At 41.7% G+C, this 19391-nt stretch overlaps 1 protein-coding gene across 1 annotated transcript; it reads left to right on the forward strand.

Moving 5' to 3' along the window:
* The first annotated feature begins 3164 nt into the window (after positions 1-3164).
* Positions 3165-18272, forward strand: nol6 (nucleolar protein 6 (RNA-associated)). Its single transcript, XM_023818346.2, has 26 exons — positions 3165-3312; positions 3664-3864; positions 4181-4297; positions 4586-4765; positions 4896-5064; positions 5273-5407; positions 5529-5692; positions 5786-5906; positions 6021-6079; positions 6177-6278; positions 6740-6855; positions 7532-7709; positions 7877-7999; positions 11368-11516; positions 12336-12411; positions 12522-12671; positions 12757-12874; positions 13096-13250; positions 13394-13557; positions 13689-13841; positions 13961-14058; positions 14319-14443; positions 15484-15573; positions 16091-16291; positions 16711-16812; positions 17217-18272. Exons 1-26 carry the CDS (start codon positions 3265-3267, stop codon positions 17364-17366), a joined length of 3444 nt encoding a protein of 1147 aa, XP_023674114.1. The 5' UTR covers positions 3165-3264; the 3' UTR covers positions 17367-18272.
* The last annotated feature ends 1119 nt before the right edge of the window (positions 18273-19391 follow it).

Below are 19391 nucleotides of genomic sequence, written 5' to 3' on the forward strand. Positions count from 1 at the left end.
ATGATAGTGCTCTAACAACATCCAAAATGTTTTCTAAAGACTGATAAACCTAATTTATCAGGTACTCGCTATCCGGAAAAAAGAAGTCAGATTCACATTCAACTTTTCAACTATAATTAAAATTTGGCAACAGAATTCTCTTATTGAACTGCTGGAATTAATTCTGTGCAGTAACAATTTTGTGCAAAGTAAGCAGCTCTGTTTTCTCAGAGCTTTGCAGATGCTGGAAAAGAAATAGGTGTTTACGGCATTAGTGATTGCTGTTGGTGGAATGTATAATGTGTCTCAGCACTCACACAGTTCTTTCTGCATGGAGAATGAATATTATAGATCAGCGTTTCCCAATCTGGTCCTCGGCTTTGCTCCCTCTGAGCTGCCTGCCAGACAGTCCACATTTTTTCGGAGCAAAAGCATGGACTGTCTGTGGATCCCCGAAGACTGGACTGTTCTAGATCTATCATCCTCTAAGGGGCTAACTGCTACATTCTCACATCCATGAAATGTTTTGCACATCTTGAGGGACACTTGGGCCCAAACAAAGGGACAAAGTAATGTGTAAATGTTTAGAATTATCATATACTGTAACATGCTAAAGGTACGATGCAGAAATAATTATACACCCCTTCGGTAATAGTCTTGGTAAGTGATCCAGCAGGATTCCCCACTGCAATTACAGTTTCAAGCTTCATTTGTTACGTACATTGTAGATGCGTGCAATGAAGTGGTTTTTCCACCTGCTTCATGGTTGTGCTCTAAAGGGAAGTACGTAATGCAAAGAAAAACAAATCAAAAGAAAAAGATTAAAATATAAAAAGTAAAACAGTAACATAAGACAAATGGAAAGCAATGTATCAGTAACTGTTTTTGCATACAGTAAGGTAGTGATCAGGATGATGTCATATGAAATGGGAGGTACAGTAAAAAGTGCATATAGTGGCATGTTAGCTATTAGGAGTCCTCATTTAGTGTATGGAAAGCCGGAGGGTAGAAACTTGTTCTGAGGCTCAGTGATGGCCTGCAGGCTGTGACAGCACCTCCCTGACCACATCAGAGAGAAAGGGCCATTGTTGGGTGGGTTGACTATTTAATTATTTTTAGCTTTCTCCCTACACCTCCTCCTGTAGGTCACCTTCAGGTTAGGGAGAATACGCCCGACAGTGCATTCAGCTGAATGCACCACCCAGCAGAAGGCTTTGCTGTCCTTCCAGCTTGGTGCAGCTCCCACATCAGGTGATGATGGTCCCAGTCAGGATGCTGTCGATGATGCAGGTGTAGAATGGTTTCAGAATTTTGCCAGCCAGTATGAGTTTTTTAAGCATCCTGAAGAAGTGGAGATGCTGATGTGCATTTTTAAGGGTACTGTTGTGCACAGTTCATGTCAGGTCCTCCAGTGTGGGCCTGATATGGACGCCCAGGTATCTGAAGCAGGACACCCTCTCCAATGGCATACCGTTAATTGTGAGAGGGTTGCAATGCCTCACCTGTGTCCTCCCAAAGATCACAATCAACTCTTTTGTATTGCAGCCATTTAGGAGGAGATTGTTTTCTTGGTTCCAGCATGCCAGATTCTCTACCTTCTTCAGGTAAACCACTTCATCATTGTTGAAGATCCAACCCACCGCAACTGTCATCAGCCAACTTGACCACGTGACTGCGAAGGCATGTGTGTATAGGGAGTAGCGAAGGGGACTCCGGACACAAGCCTGGGGAGATCCTGTGTTGGGGGTGTGGCTTAATGAAGAGTGTACACCAACTCGGGCAACCTAAAGCCTTCCTGTCTGAAAGTCCAGAACCCCCTTATATAGGGTGCTGCCCCACATCCTTGAGCTTACTGACAACCTTGATAGAGACTATACTGTTAAATGCAGAGCTATAATCAATGAACAGGAACCGCACATAGTTCTCTTTCCTGTTGTCCAAGTGTCCAAGAGCACTGTGCAGAATGAGAGTCAATGTATCAACAATGGATATATTTCAGCAGTATGCAAATTGTACTAGGTCCAGTGCACTGGCCAGCATGAAGTAGATGTGACTCTTGTCCAGCAACTCGAAGCACTTTATTACTGTTGAGGTGAGTCAGTGAAAGGTTAAATATTTGTATAATTGATTTTAGAAGCTGTCTATTGTTAAAATAGGTGGGGACAGTGTGTGGCTCAGCAGGTTAGGTTGCTGTGTCCATGAGTGGAAGGTCACTGGTTCAAATCCAGTGGTTAGTAAAGTAATTGGGCCCTTGAGCATGACCCTTAAGCTCAATTGTTCCAAGAACTGACTTACCCTGTTTTCTCAAATGGGTGTCACTTTGGATAAAAGCAGCTTATAATTAAATAAATATAAATGAAATATCAGATGATATAAAAGTTCATCCAAAAGATTTGTACAATAATATAAGTTTACACGTAAGTAGATACTAGACAAGGGACACTCATACAGGTGATACACCATTATAGCATTCTTCAATATCAATTTATTAGGGGGCAGATCTGTCCAAAATTAAGTGGGAAAGCAGGATCAGACAGTGTCCGTGGAACAAATGCAGTTAAGGGTTTTGCTCAAGGGTCTAACAGTGGCATTACTCTGCTGGCCACGGAATTTCAATGTGTACCTTCCCATCACAAGTCCTAAACGCTAGAGCCAAGCGCCGCCACGGCTATATAGGAATACTCAGTTAAAATAAGGTGATTAAAAGTGCAGCATCAAGCGTCAGGTTTTATCATGGAGCAGGGAACACAACCTAGAAGTGGATTTTCAAAGAACAGGAAAACCTACAAAATATGCAGATGGCTGGAAGTCACAACCACGCGGGTGAGGCCACAAAATCAACTGAGCCGCTGCTCAGTTCTGTTTATTTGATTTATTCGCAACTTCAATTTACATCTAAATTAAATTCTTTCCGAAAACAATGGAAGTTCCGTAGAAATTAAACAGTTAATATGTGAATAAAGTGTTAATTTAACCAACACAGCTAACCAAAATCCTAAACACTTTCAATAAAACAGTAGGCGTTCTCCTACGTATATGCCTGCTAGTTGCCAGGTTTGCCACTTAGTACGACATGTCGTGAACTGCTGCCGTATTTTGTTATGCAGGATACACAACTGGCCAATTAGAATGCGTCGTTGTGATCCTCTCGACCAATCAAACTGTTCGAAGTCCTCACACACGTTTTTCCGGGACGCACATGTGAGAAGTACCTTGCCTAGCAGTTCTGCTTTACCTTTACATTAACTGAAACGTGTGTTCTTTTACGATCTCTGCTTAATAATCATGAAGAGAAAAACAGACGAATTATCAGCTTCCGATACGGAGAATGAGGTATCACAGTTCAGAAAACTGGGAAATATGACTTAATACAAAATATTTGTGTTGTAGTCCGGTCTAACAACCGGGTTTCTGGAAAAGTACCCTGCTTAGGGTTCGGTTTAGAAAGCGATGATATTTTGGCAAAATGTTGTGAAAACATATTTAATTGCAGTTGTTTCAGGGTGCCTTTAAATGCGAAATACAGTTATTCGTTATTTACGTAATGAAATATATAGAAATGCCTTATTACCATTTTTGTGTAGAGATGCTTGTCCTTACATTACTAATAATTCTATATTTAAAGTTGCCGTTTAGAGACAGACTTCTAGATTTTCTTTTTCTGATGACTTTCTATCTTCTTAGATTGGGAAATCTAAGCCTTTTCACAAAGAAAAAGATGGCACCATGGAGCTAAAGAAAAGCAAGGAAGAGACAGTGGAGGATGGAGTTCTGCGTCCTGTTAAGCTCTCTCGGAAGGAGCTGTATAAACCCCCAGATGCAGATGAGTTGAACCAGCTGCGCGAGGCAGAGAGCCTGTTCCATTGCAATCTGCTTAAGATGCAGGTCAGGGAACGTGATGTCCGTGCCTTTCTGTCACTGTAGCATCCCAGCTGTGTTAGTTGAATTGGCCTAATAAATTACACAATAGAGAACCTAATTGCTGATTATTCTTGATAGTTGATATTATTTGGGCACTTAGTACAGAAGTCCATGCAGCAATCTTCCATACTGTTTCTCCAATACATAGTCATGGTTAACCTGGAGCCTGTTCCAGGTAACATAACAACAAGGCTGTGGATCCTTAGGACAAGGTTCTACATTAGTGACACACTGTGTAACCTGCTTGTTGTATTTTTGTTTTCTGTTTCTATGTTGAAAGATGGAAGAGCTGTTGAAGGAAGTTGTATTAAGTGAACAGAGGAAGTGCATGGTGGATTCCTTCATACAGAAAGTCACCAAGTTGCTCCAGACTGTGCCACGGTCTCCTCAAATGGAGGTTAGTATTGCAGCTAGATGTGGGAGGGGTGTATCTCAGTGTCTACTGGCAGTGGTCTTTGGTTCATGTAACATGAACATCATGATTATGGTAAGCTACGTTGCAGAAATCCACTTTAACTGTGTTGTGTCACATGCAGTACTGTGCAAAAGTCTTCTTGTTGTGTTACTCTTAATTTTTGTATACTACTCAGACAAATAGCTTTAAACATTTGCTTTAACTGCCTAAGACTTTTGCACTGTATGTTGTAACATTTTGCTTTTTCTCCCTCTGTTTTTGTCTCTCTAGCTGAATGACCTGTCATGGCTGTCTTCAGAAGTCAAAGTTCCTTTCTTGCTTTTCCCAAAAGCTGCCAAGGGCAAGTTCCACATGGAGCCCCCTGCTTCTGTCTCCGTGGTGGGCAGCTATCCATTGGGGACCTGCATTAAACCAAAGGTGTCTGTGGATCTTGCTGTCATCATGCCTCCTGTAAGCATTACTTATTCATACTTACTTTTTTGCATACAAAGTAACTTTGCGCGGATAATCTTCAGAATTAATTGACTCGTAATTTCATAGATGTGCATTTGTTGTCTGAAGTTTTCATTCTTCCCCTCAGTCTGTGCTACAACCTAAAGATGCCTTGAATCAGAGGTACCCTAGGAAGAGAGCACTTTATCTGGCTGGGCTGGCACAGCACCTCCTGTCCTCTCCTGACATTGGACCGTTGCGTTACTCCTGTCTGCATGGAAATCGTCTTCGGCCGCTATTGCTAGTAACACCTCCAGGTATTAACGTAACAGAAGGGAGCTGCTGTAGAATGGACTGCAGAGGGAAAAGAAGAATGAACTTAGGTTGTCCTTATTTAAACATAGAAATCAGACCTGAATACCATACCACCTACTACTAAGGTTGCTAGGTTACTGTGAGCATAAAATTCTGTGCAAGGCAGAACAAGCAAAGTATGGTGTGTCATTTCACATGTTTACCTTGCAGGGGCAGACTCAAACTCCTTAACGCTGAGGCTCCACGTTTGCCCTTCACCGGGATTCTTCAAGCCTAGTCGCTTTCACCCCCTAAGGAACAATGTTCGAACGTACTGGTACACAGGCCTGGAAGCCCCCAAAGCAGGTGAGAGCTGTGCAAGAGGTTTCACTCAGTATGAAAACATTTTTGGCAAATGTCACAGACATATTGACTGGCAATGATAGCTGATTTTGCTTTCTAAGTAAACCTTTTTTTACAATGATAGATACCAAGGACCCACCTACTCCTCACTACAACAGCTCTGTGCTGGGCGACCTCCTTCCAAAGGCACATCTGCAGTTTTTATCGGCTGTTTCTGCCAAGTGTGCTGCTTTCACTGATGCTGCAGCCCTGCTGAAAGTGTGGCTGAGACAGAGAGAGCTGGACCAGGTTTGGTTCATTTTGCTTGGTACTTGTGTTCATATGAGATGTTGGTATGTTATGTTCCCATCTTCTGAGCTCACTCTTCCTGTTTGTTTTCAGGGAGTTGGCTCCTTGTGTGGGTTCGTGGGCTCCATGTTGGTGGCCTACCTGCTTTCCACACACAGAGTCGGCAACACCATGACTGCATACCAACTTCTCAGAAACTCTCTTCACTTTTTAGGTAAGCATCTCATCTGAGGGTGCATATGTTGACATCACGCTAAGCCAGTGCATTTATTTCAGAGCTGTATTGACATTCTGTGAGCGCTCTTCCACATTCCTTCTTTAACCACAGCTACCACCGACTTAACAAAGAATGGAATCACTTTAGCGAAAGACGCTGACTCAACAGCGGTGAGGTTAAATCAATATGATTGACTTGGATGTTTGGCCATTAATATTTGGTGTGGTTCTTTCCTAATCTTTCCTTTTCCTCTTCCTGTCTATCCAGCCCACACTCTCTGAATTCCACGACTCTTTCCAAGTAGTCTTTGTGGATCCATCAGGACACCTCAATTTATGCGCCGACATGACAGCCAACACCTACAAGCAGGTGAGTGAGTCCCAGTGGCAGATGTGACGTTTGCATTTTACATTTAGCCAAGGCTTCTGTCCATAGCACCATACAAGTGAAGAAAGCTTGGAATCCGAGAGCCATGGTCATGGGATTCGAACCCATGCAGATGTTAAGTCCATGTTAAGCGATTAATTCAGAATTCTTAACGGTATTTTTAGCATGATCTGTGAAATATGTAAAGATGATGATGATTTGTAGTAGTAGTAGTAGTAGAAGAAGAAGAAGAAGAAGAAGAAGAAGAAGAAGAAGAAGAAGAAGAGTAGTAAAGTTTTTGTTGAAGTTATAAAAACAGTGTTTCCCAATCTGGTCTTCAGGGACCTGTGGCAAAAGCGTGGCCAATCTGAGGGGTCCCCAAGGTTTGGGTTAGAAAATGCTTATTTAAAACATATGCTGATTTTTCTGTTATTGATGAATTTTGGCTCATGCTGTGCTCCCAGGTTCAGCATGAGGCTGCGCTCTCCCTGCAGTTTTGGGATGACCCCACACTAGACGGCTTCCAGTCCTTGCTGATGACCCCTAAACCCTTTCTTAGGACATATGATCATGTCTTTCAGTGAGTGGCATTCCTACGCTCCATATGCTAATAAGAGTCCATATGCTAAGCTTGCCCTCATCATTTGTTCTGCATAGATTGGCTAGATGTTTAGCCATTTTTAGCTACTGCTGTTTTTTTCCCCAGGGGATGGATTTGTTCTGAGCCATTATTCATGACTCGCTAGATTACAGTGTCAAAGTACTTTTTTGAGCATCAATCAGGCTGTTAACACCCATTATTTCATTAATGCAAAAGTAAAACTGGCTGCAAAAGGCAACAGTTGCAATTATTTATGGGCTTAAGTTGTAAGACAAGGTTAAGCAAGTAAAATGAATCAAAACAGTCACAGCTATCCATGTATTATAAGCCCTACTGTAACGAATACTTGCTGTTGGCTTTAACCTTGAGTCTTGGTGGAGCATCACTTGCTGTATCTCCCCCTCCACCCCCTCCCTTCCCTCTTTTGGTGGGCCGGGGGTAACACTATTAACTCAGCTCCCACCTCTGCTTTGTGTTTGGAGTTTACGTCCTAAAGACACACAGGCTAACTGGAATCTCTAAATTGCCCTCTTTGTGCCTTATGCTCCCTGGGATACCCCTGAGGCCCTCCTATGACCCTGAACAAAATTAAGCAACTAGAAAATGGATGGATGGATTGATTTTGTAAGTCCTTTTCATTGGCTTTTTCCTTCAGGTTGTGTGAGCTAGTGAAACTGCAGTCCTCCTGTAAAAAGCTCAAACTCCTTGGGGAGCTCATGGACCGCAGTGGGGACTACGTGCTGACCGTGCTTCCCGTTATACTGTCCCTCCTGCAACACGGTCTAGGAAAAAGGGTCCATCTTTTGACCCATGCCTTGTGTCCTGAACCAGAGGTGAGGCTACAAAAACTCAGTTTGTATGCAAATATCAGTGTCAAGATAGATTTTACATTAATTTACAGCTTAGCGATTTTACTATGAAGTCTGTTTATCTATTATTCATGGCACGTATGACGTGTCACACTTACGTTTTTTTTTTTTGTTTTTTTAAACTCTTCTAGTGGTCAGTGGTCACTGAACCCCCAAAGCACAAGGACATGGGGGCATTATCCTTTGCTCTCTTGCTGAACCCTGAGTTGTCCGCCTCTGTGCTGGAGCGAGGTCCCCCAGCAGACAGCCCTGAGGTAGTCCTGATAATCTCCTGTTTGCATGTGTCGCCCTTATGTTAATTCCCTCAGTGTTTGATCCCCTAATTGCCATCCAATCATGCCATTGACTGTGCTAGAATCTCACAATGAACATTTCTTTAGGTGATGTATCTAGTCAGCCTTTACATTAAAATGTCTATTTATTTATGTAATTATATACTGGGTTGTTCCATTTTAATTCAACAGATTTCCAGAAAAAATATTTTTGAATTGATGAAACAGATATAGCTCTGTTTGTACTCTGCAGGTAGCAAAAAAATATGCTTCTGACTGTGTTCTTAATAGCTGGATTCCATTTTAATAATTTTTATTTCACAAAAATGGCCCCATGACTCATTGGAAAGCTCAAAGAGTAACAAGTCAATTTTTTAATAATGAAATACATATGTATGTGTACTACTGTTTATTTATATATACATGAAAAAGACAAGCAGAAATCGAGACCTAGAGTTTCTGCTCTATCAGTGATTTCATTCATCACACTACCACCACATTCTGTGTTTTACAGAAAATCCTTGCTGATAAGCTAAAGTCAGATCATCCCCTGTTTACCAAAAAGGGGTTGTTTTTCATATGGCTTAGCAACGCAATATAAAAGCAGGAGAAACTTCATACTTAATGTCATCATGAACAGGACTTTGGGATAAAAGCATGATAGCATGTTTTGCTACTTCCCATGGAAAGCGCCCATGTTATGGCTTGGAAGGTACCATGAAAAGGCTTGTCAGGAGAGGTACTGTACAGCGACCGCTAATGGCGCTCTTCCACTGGCCTACAGGATCTAGGCCATCACCGACCCATACCATGAAGACACAGTAGAGTGCAGTTCCAGCTTGCTTTGATTTTCCACTGCAGAGGAGTTGGCTCTGTAAAGGTGTTGCTGGCTTTGGAGAGCAACAGTGACATAAAACCGAAGAGAATTACCGTGTTATGTTAACATTAAATGCTAGCAGAATTAGCATTAGCTTGCATAAATTTGCATTTTGAATCCATCCCATTCAACCATTCTATAATACTTTTTCCAAGTAGGAGGTTGGAAATGTTCAAGTTCCAAGTTATCATCAGTGTGTCAGTACATTGTGATGTGTGATAAAATCAATAATTCCAGTTCTTTCCTGTCTATGCATTTCAACCAATCAGTGAGTGGTGACACAAATAGCTCGGTTTAGTCACACTTTCATCCTTTCTTGTAAGCAAGGCTATGTCAGCTCAGGTACGGGTTGGGTACAGCTTGCAAAATTTACTGTGGAAAATCGTCCTTTCACAGTTTCGCTTGCATATGGTCTGGTTCAGTGGAAAAACACCATAAGCAACCAGGGGTGCGTTTCCTGTTAACAGTGACTCTTGGCATCTTACGAAGACTTTTGTAAGGTAAATCTTACGAAGGTTGTTTACTTTTCTATTTGCGTTTCCAAGAGGATCCCTTAAGAGGTTGCTTAAGGGAGAGCTTCTTAAGTTTGACTTTACTAGGCACCGGAACATCAATGGCCTGAGAATCGATTATACTGCTTGCATGAGAAAAACTGGCATTCTTTATAAATGCAACACTTCAGAAATGCTTCATGTGTGTCCATTGCAATGTCGCGATCAATATACATCGCACCCCAGTCAGCTGTTGAATTGTTAGAGTACATATTGCTTAACAGCATATTATTCATTTCAGAGGTGTGAGATCTGAACAGTGGGGGCCCACTAGCATTATGAGCTGACAACAGCGATGCAAGACAGCTAAGAGAGGCTCAGGCCAACCTTACAAACTAATATATTGTGGAGGATATGCTTAACTTAGAACATTTTGGGAAACGCATCGGAGCGTTGAGACAACTTAAGGTAGAACTTATGAACGACTTAGCATCAAGAAGACTTCAGGAAACACCTCAGATCCTTACTGGATCAGTTGAGATTCTGAATTCTGTAACAAATCCACATTGATTCAGCTAAGGGGGCTCTGAAAGGGGTTGTCCTTTAATGTGCCTGGGACATCCGCTTTAACCGTTGCAACAGCAGAAACTGAGGTGTGAATATAGCTGTTTGTAGCAGGAATGGGAATTATACCTACAGCAAACATAATCTGTCAACTTCGGGCGAGTACAAAGTGTGGTCTGTGATCCACAGATTCATTATCTTTGGTAAGCTGGAAAATTCTGGCTTTGGATGGGAGTGAACTCTGCTTGGCCTGTATGACGCTTGTACTGATGTGAACAAAGCAATGTAAGAACCAAGTTTCAGGGGCAGGTTGTGCCATTTGGAATCTGTGCCGGAGAGTGTTTTCTGTCGTCTTAACTCTTAGAAAAGCACAAGAATGTAGAGTGTGATCAGAGCAGTATTTGTACATGTCAGTAGGAGTAAAGATCTGGTGTAAGCTCTGCCAGCTTGACAAGATTTGCAAACGTGACCAGTGCTATGCCTGAATTTCTTCCTTCGAGACAGGAGAGACTCTCTGGAAAGTCCCCCAAAACACTTCATGCTTCAGGGCACACCTTAGGTACGCTTCGGGTAGACTTTAAGCTATTTCTATAATTTAAAAAGCAGATTAAAAGAGAGTGAGATTAATTTGCAGTTTGTGATTTTTTTTCTTGTAAGTTCAAAGTCTTGTATCTCCTACCTGCCTTTGAATAACAAAACTTTTTTTTTTTCCATTTGACGGTAGGTAAATAGTACTTTCTAACAAATTAAGGAAAAAATTAGCCTTTACCTAGGGGTGATGAAATTAATCATTTCTAAGATGCATCAAGATGCGGACATGGACCATTCTGCAATAGTGCAGTGACAGAACCTAATCCTAATCTAAATTTATTTAACTGCTTGTATTCATTGATTAAAAATAAGGTTCCATGAGCATTAATATAGAACATTGAGGATGCAATGCATCATGATGCATCTTGGGATCGAATCAAATCAAAAAGCTTTTTTGACACTCAAATATGAGATTAAAAACGAAAAAGTTTGGGGTGCTTATCTCATTAAGGGGTCCAAGTAACAAGTCAATGTTTTGTATAGACGTAGTACCCATACATAGGTATTTTATTAAAAAATAAACAGTGTTATATATATATATATATATATAAAGAAAAAAAGAATTACTCAGCCCCAGAAACCAAATTGGGCATTTTGTTCAGTTCAAATGGAGTGATTCTGCTAGATTCAATTGTCAAAATTTAGTTTGATATGCTTTCTTGCTTTTTGTTACAGTACCTTGCCCAGTTTGAGATGTGGCATTTTTTTATGAGTTATGCTTAATACAGGGTTTTTGTACATGTAAAAGCCTGAAGTTAGATGTTGTCAATCTCTGTGCTCCCAGCTCTGTATGTGTGTCCCTCTCTTAGCTGTGTGTGTGTTTTCAGGCAGTGGAGTTCAGGCAGCTGTGGGGTCCTCGTGCAGAGCTCCGGCGATTCCAGGATGGAGCCATCACTGAAGCAGTGCTGTGGGGAGGCTCCTCTGCCTGCCAGAAGAGGCTGGTGCCTCGTGAGATTATCACACACCTGCTACAGCTGTTAGTATTCCTCCTCTTTGATTTATTATATATCACTGAGTCATGTTGCTACTGTTTGTATTTTACGTTTGTTAGTCAGTCGGATTAGTCAACATATTGGATTTCCAGTACAGGTAGTTCTCGCTTTCCCAGCTCCCGATTTTCCGAGTTTATATATTTATGAGAATTTTCTGGGTCAAAAATAAAATTACGTTTTCCATAATTTAAAAAAAAATGTCCGTGGCCCGACAAAGTTTTCAGACAACCCTGCTGTGGGAATTATTCCTGCGTGCCAGCACATGCGCAGCATTACACTTTACAGAATATTTTACGATGGGGCCCGATTTGTACCACTTTGTTTCACGACCCAGCCTGATCCCGTTAATAGTCTAGGTTCATTTCACGTACGGTTTGTAAGCGATCTCCACCAGCTCTGAATGGGATACATGTAGTGAAACACCCCAGTGACCAAAACTGACTATGAATGGTACAGTTTTAGGAAAGAAGTGTTTTTTGTTTTTCTCCAAGGATTTTTTTGTTTAAATGTGTATATATTTTTGATTAAATGTTAATTACAATAATACGTTTGTTTCCTTTGTTTATTTGGCAAAAATTTAAGAAAACATTTTGGGCTGGAACCAAATTCATCATTTTGCAACATTTCTATGGGAAAATACCTCCCGGTTTCCTGCTGTAACGAAATCGCTCGTAAAGTCAAGAACTACCTGTAGTAGAAAATTAACCACATATTTTGCGCAAGTCAGGTTCAGTTGGATCATGTGAGGTAGGTCAGGCCTTGCATTTTTAATTCAATAATGTGTACACTTATCTGTCCACCAGTCATGCTGATATTCCAGAGTCTTGTCTGCGATATCGAGGCGGGTTCCTTGATGATGTCGTCAGAATTGAATGTAAGGTAAGTATGCTGTTGTGTATTATGAAGAAAGTCGGTCATATGCATCTGTGTATAGGATTGTTGTTTCGTCAAAGCAGTTGGCTTGGCTAGATATCGTCCTTTTTGTCTAGGTGGCACAGATTGATAGCACTGGGGATGAGGAAAGTCTCAGGATAGTTCAGTCCTATGATGACCTCAGCCGCAAGCTGTGGCAGCTGGAGGGTCTGCCGCTGTCCATCACCTCTGTGCAGGCTGCCCATCCGGCCTTGAGATACACACAGGTACATGCCATTGCGGTTGGGGCTCACCGTTACCCTCTTAAGTTGTCCAATATCGCAGGTAGTCACCCGCCTCTGTTTGATTTAGGTGTTTCCCCCGGTTCCTCATAAACTCAAGTACTCATTTTTTGGTCGAGAAAAAGTGACTGGTGCCCTTTTGCCCCTGGAGGACAAGCCCTGTCCTGTCTACATCCCACCATTGAAAGGTAAAACATGCCCTCCCAAAACAACTTTGCCTGTCCTTTCATCCCTCACCATTTGCTGGGCTGAAGGTAGGCCTCACTATTAACCATATGCTTCCGTGAAATGACAGTGGATGTAGGCAGACATGGGTGTGAATGTCTCTGTCTTCTTCAATCCACTGGTCCTGTATGTCATTAAAATAACAATTATCTCCCACATTCCTTCCATTTTTATCACATTTTAGTCATCTGTCACATGGAGGGTAGCGGGAAATGGCCTCTTGAAAAGCTGGCCATCCGACACATCAAAGCAGCCTTCCACGTCCGCCTTGGGGAGCAGTTACGCAAGTGTCATGGTTTCACATGCAGTCCCACTCCTACGCATCTAGATGTTTACAAGGTGCTCACATCCACGCACTTGCCCTAGTTTCAAATTGCTTCATGCTGCTTTTACGTCACAACGTTTTCATGAACTGTCATTACTCATGCTGTTCCTGACACGGTGTGATGAAATCTTTTTGTTGTGTGTTGTCTTGTATCCAGGATGGATATGTGTTCCGTATTCAAGTGGCTTACCACAGAGAGCCTCAGATCTTGAGGCAGACCATAGGCCCAGATGGGATGCTCTGTTACCGTGACAATGATGAGGCCCAAGCTCTGGAACTAGAGACCGTACATCGGCCCTACCTCACCAGCACGCTGCATGGGTACAGTCCTCTTTATACACAATTACACGGTTTAGCTGAACCACCTCGATGTCCTGCTGTATTAAAAACAAGAGCATTAGCACGGAGTCGCCAACCCTTAATCTTTTCCTGTCCCTATGTTTGTGGTTCAGGCTTCAGCAGCAGCACCCGGCCTTTGGGGTGACGTGTCGACTGGCCAAACGCTGGTTGGCTGCCCAGCTTTTCAGTGGTGAGGTCAGCGAGGATGCCGCCGACCTGCTTGTCGCGTCGCTCTTCTTGCAGCCTGCCCCTTATACTGCTCCAGGGTAATACTCCCTCTCCCTCCGCGGATCACGTTCCCAATCGACTTGGGTTATCAGGAGTTTCGTGTCTGATACTCTTGCCCATTAGAGCACTTCAATGCTGACTGCCCCATCTGTTCCAGCTCCCCCCTGGTCGGCTTTCTCCGGTTCCTCCATTTGCTCTCCTCCTTCGACTGGAAAACCTGTCCCCTTGTGGTCAACCTTAACAGTCAACTCACAGGTGATTTATTTCATGTATTTTGACGAAGACCATAGGTGCATCATTAATCTTGACTATTAAACTTGGTTGTGTTTTACTGTGTACGTATACTGTGTATATTTCCTAATAACATGTTGATTTTAAAAATTTGGGCCGGCACACTAGCTTACAATGTCATCTTTTATGTTTTTTTTTTTTTTTTTTTGCTTGCTTTTGTCCAGATTTGGTATTTTCTTCCATGCCACGCACCCAATACTAAGCAGATTTTCTTCCCTCTTCAGTATCCGATTATGCTGAGATAAAGAACGATTTTATTGCTTCCCGGGAAACACTTCCTGTCATGTTCATCGCCACACCCAAAGACAAGAAGCTTTCCCTTTGGACCAAGGAGGGCCCTTCTGTGCCGGTTAGTTGTCATCTGCCGAGTGCGGTATTCATCGTGCCATTTACTATGCATGTAGCTGAATTCAATTCATCGCAAAGGAAGACATGATTCGTTTATAATTCTAGTGATGCCAGTTATGCCGTCACTACAAAAACGATGTCAAAATATATTGATGACATATTTTTAAAATGTTTAACCTGTATAGATCTGTGCATCCAAAATATTATGAGTACTACAAATTAACCATTTACCTGAGAAACACTTCATAGAGAATTTTTTAAACATAAAGGGACATTCCTGTGCTTATTCCAGCTTACTAACGTCTTAGATTGGTAATGTTAATCTGACCTCTCGACCATGGTTTTACTTACCTGTATGTGCAATGAAATATTTTGAATAGTTTTTATTTCATTGAATAGTTTGAGTCGTTCTTTATGTATCCTTCATGGTTAAGGGCCTTCCACAAGGCCCCAGCAGTGATACGGTTACTATGCTGGCCAGGGGTTTGGACACGGCCTATACTTCAGTACCTCTCTAACTAGGGTGGAGAACCTGACCAATGGGGGGCCACTGTGGATGTGGGTTTTTGCGATGACCTCTCAGTGTGTCAGTAATAAAGCAGTGGTTCTCAACTCCAGTCCTGTGGACTTAGTGTTATTGCCTGATTGAGAGGTCATTCCAAAAACCGGTACCCACTCTGACTCTCCATGGATCAGGTTCTCCACCCCAGCTTTGTAACAAACCCTGTGTTCCTTTATACCGAATATATAGACCTTTTATAGTCTTTTGATCTTGACTGTACATGTATAACTGGAAATGATACCTGTTAAACTAAAAAAAAAATCCTCATGTCTATTCATTTTTATCCTATGTGTCTAAATTGAGGTTAGTCCTGTTTCGAGACCCATTGGGCCAAAGCTCAGTGCTTCAGAATGCCTATTTGGCCAACGTTTTGTGTGTTAGGGTCAGGCTGTGGGTGTCAGCGAATCTGTATTGGCCTTTAGACAGATTTGGGGTAAAATGAAGTCCGTGTCAGGAGCCATTTCTGGTGTCCCTTACAGATGCTGCAGCGCCTTACAGTAGTGGCTGCGGAGAGCTTAAGGATCCTTGAGACGCAGCTGAAGGACTGCAGTCAGGGGCAAGACGGTCGGGTGAGTGCAAGAAAACGAAAGTGCTGGAATCCCGATTGTACGCCAGTGTACAAACCAGTTTTCTCATCCAGAGCTCCAGTAATTTTGCCAGCTTGATCCTACGCAGTATCATCGTGTGTCTGAAAGTCTTTTGTTGGTTGGCCTGCCCTTAAACTCATGCCAGTGGTTTCCTTAATGGTTTCAGGTTTACTTTTTTTTTGTAGCAGCAGGTGCTTTTGATGGATAATTATGGCAATTATTATGTGAATATACATAGTTTCAAACGGTTGTTTAACGGTTACAGAAAGTGTGGCTATTGGCCAATTGGGGTAAAATGGAGAGTTGAAGCAATGCAAATTAAATAGTACTGTAAAGAAGTAATAGCGGGAACTGAATGCTCAGACACTCTGATTAATTTGCTTATAGTCCAGGAACAGTAAGGAACCTGTACAAGAACAGACAAGTTCCAGTTCAAACTTAAGCTCCTAATAATAATAATTCTTACCCACATCGTTCACTATGTTCTCTGTCCCTGAAGGTGGCTCTGCGTCCCCCTCTGGATGTGTACGACGTTCTCATTCATCTCAGTCCCAAGCATGTTCCCCTTCTGGACCAGGCAGTGGACGTCCCCCACGCCACTTTCAGTCGGGGCACCGTGCCAGGTGCAGTGCCCAGTGCTGGTGGGGCACTCCCTGTTATCGACTTTAACCCAGTCACACAGTACGTGACTCAGCTTAGGGTAAGTATATCATTTTACTTTGATGGTTTAATTGTAATTCTGAATTGATATTGCTTCCTCGGATTTGGTATTCTTATGCAATGTTTGTATCCATATGCAGTGATTTGTTTAAATACGTTGATTTCCCAGTCTAAAGTAATCGGTAAATATGAGAAAATGGCACACGTAACTCTTCAAACTATAATGTTCCTTAAGATCACTGACACTGGCTGTGGTTTGGGCATGAATAGAGTAATGTTTGTACAGGTAATACGGAATTGGTGTATTTGGCCTAAAGACATAGAGACGACTTTAAGCTGCTGTGCACTTTATTGAAATAGATGACAGATGACTCATTTATGGGCTGTCATTTCAATCTTGTGCTAGTTGGCATTGTTGCCTTGGGTTGCAGTGCTTTGATTGTTTTTTCCTTCTCCCAGGATGCATTTGGTCACCTGGCACTGTTTTTCTGTGATCCCTACGGCGGTACAGTTATCGCAGTGCTGTGGAAACCGCAAGCCTTCGCATCGCAGCCTTTCAAGGTGGGTTCCCCAGAGTTTTCACTGGATGATTGTTACAAGTTTACTCTCTTTCGTTGACTGGTACTTCACCTCTGAGCTGAATAGGTTGTATTCAGTAAATCGGTGACCTCTGTTATTGTTTTAAAGCCTGACTTAGCATTACTTTTCAAAGAAGTATTTAATGTATAGTCTTAATGGTGATTCAGCTGCATACTTTCTCAATAAAGGCATCATTGCAAGTGTAAGGGTATTTTGTCTAATATTTAGCAAACTATATATTTTACCATCATATTACAAACCAGTGCCAGTGTTTTGCTTTGAGCACATCGGAGCTGTAAGTAGGTCGTCATTATTTCTCGGCTTTCTGTGCAGATGAGGCATCTGAAGCAAAGCACATCATCAGAATTTTTGACGGTTTCTTACAGACCTCGCAGATGAGTGCCCGCCGGGTGGAGGTGCATGGAGAGCTGGCTCAAAGTGTCCCAAACGTGGAGGCCATCTTGGAGGATTTCCGTGTCATGGGGAAAGGACTTGTGACAAAAGTGGAGCCAAGGACAGAAAACTGGGTGGTTTGAAAGAACCCATGCCAGGATTCCCCCCCCCCCCCCCCAAAAGCCTGAGTTATTGCCGGTTGCTGAAGGATAGTATTGCAGTGTAATTTTTTTCCTGCTGTTAAGGAAATTGTTAGATCCATTATTTGTGCTAACTTGCAAATGACTGCACTGGCAAATTTCTTACAGCGATGATCAATGAAACATATCTTTATACAGATATGCTGTACAGGATTTTACTACAGATTAATTTTCCAAGGAACTTACCAGACAGTGATTTCCTCCATATATTAGAATGATACAATAGTATCAGTAAAACAGTTATCAGTGAAATCTATCATTGTTTACCACCCCATGAGTCAGTAAGAGAGACTTTTTGCATAGAATTTAAATGCTATAATGAAACGTTCATCAACTTTCCTGCTTCTGGTTCCCACACCTTGCTTGAGCAGGTTTAATTATCTTTGGTAAATAGCTACACAGAATGAGTCACAAAACAGTCCTGCACTGCACACCGATGAGTGTTTGGGAGGGGCACAGGCATATGACACTGTTTGCATCTACTACTGCTTTCTTGTCTCGCCTGACAAAGATGACTGATGCTTTCTTTCATTTAGGGGAGTTTCCATCTCAAAGATCAATACTGATTTTATCAAGCAATTATGAATGTTTGGTGAAATGTTTATAATGTCTGAATACTGTTGGAGACGTAGCTTTCTGTTGCTGGAAGCCTGGGTGTAACACACTTTAAAAAAGAAAAACAACAACAACACTTCTCAATTATATTGTGATGAACTTTAAAGCCTTTCACCTTCCTGATGGCAGTTTTGTCCCTGGATTTCTGACCCAGAAATGGCACATGACCAAAAATTGTGCTAATTCTAATGCATCTCCACAAGCTTTGGAGTTATTAAAGTATCGGTTTGGTTACTCCTGTGGTGTCAATGTCTTACCTAAAAATATTCCAGGCCCAAAACATCTACTAGAGTTATACTGGCTAATTTGAAAGAGAAAGCCATCTTTTTATTAGTGTACACAACTGTCTAGCTAGTTGTATTTTTTAAGTAGAGTATATAAGATATTTTTAATGAATGGGTGATATTGTAAAATTCGATATACGTTATAATGAAGAAATTACTAAGAATGGCATAGCTGAAAATGTTAATTGCTCATATATTTTAATTGTCCTGAATAAATGCTTTGGCTCAGGGGAAGCTGGCACTCCTTATAGCCCACATGCATGAACTGTTGGGTACCTCCCTCCCCAAGTAACAAAGGGTCCTTTATTCTCCACCAGCTCTGTTCTTCTCCATGGAAGCAGGGCTCTTAAAAAATGTGCGTGTATCCCAATTTACAGGAATGTAACAACATGAAAATTAAAAGATCCAGCTGTATACATTTTCCTCCCTAAACTAATAATACAATGTGTTTCTCCTAAATAATTAACGGTAAATATTTCTCGTATTCAATAACTGAGTTAATCCCAACACAGTCATGGCTGTTTGTTGACTTCAGAACACAAATATTTATCACTTTATTCTTACAGGAATTATTCAGTGGCATTTATTTATCTTGAAACTTTGCAGATAAAGTTCTGTGCGGCAATCTTAGGTTAAATCTTAATTTTGGTGTATAATTATGGTATGTCTGTCAAAGTAAATCAGCGTGGCCATTTCAAAACTTCTCCTGAAGTCGCCCCAGTATTTACAGCAAACATCCAATTGACCCATGTATTTTTTGACTTTACCAATAGGACACCATGTGTGGCCAATGAATACCTTATCCAGTTATCCGCCTAATTAAGCATGCCCTCCCTGTATTGTGTAGGTTTCCTCTGTCTAAAACACGTGGTTAGGTAAATTAGCATTGCATGTGTACTCATATCTTGCACCTTATTCTGTCTGGGAAAGACTCTAGGCTCCCCCAGTTGCCAAATACTAGATAAGCGATTGAGAGATTGAATGGATGCAGTACCAGTCAAAAGTATTTGCACACATGGAGCCAAAACACATTTTCTACATTTGCATGTCACTCACTTAACATTTACTA

This window comes from Paramormyrops kingsleyae, chromosome 2 (assembly GCF_048594095.1).
Source record: "Paramormyrops kingsleyae isolate MSU_618 chromosome 2, PKINGS_0.4, whole genome shotgun sequence".
In the NCBI taxonomy this organism is placed as follows: domain Eukaryota; kingdom Metazoa; phylum Chordata; class Actinopteri; order Osteoglossiformes; family Mormyridae; genus Paramormyrops; species Paramormyrops kingsleyae.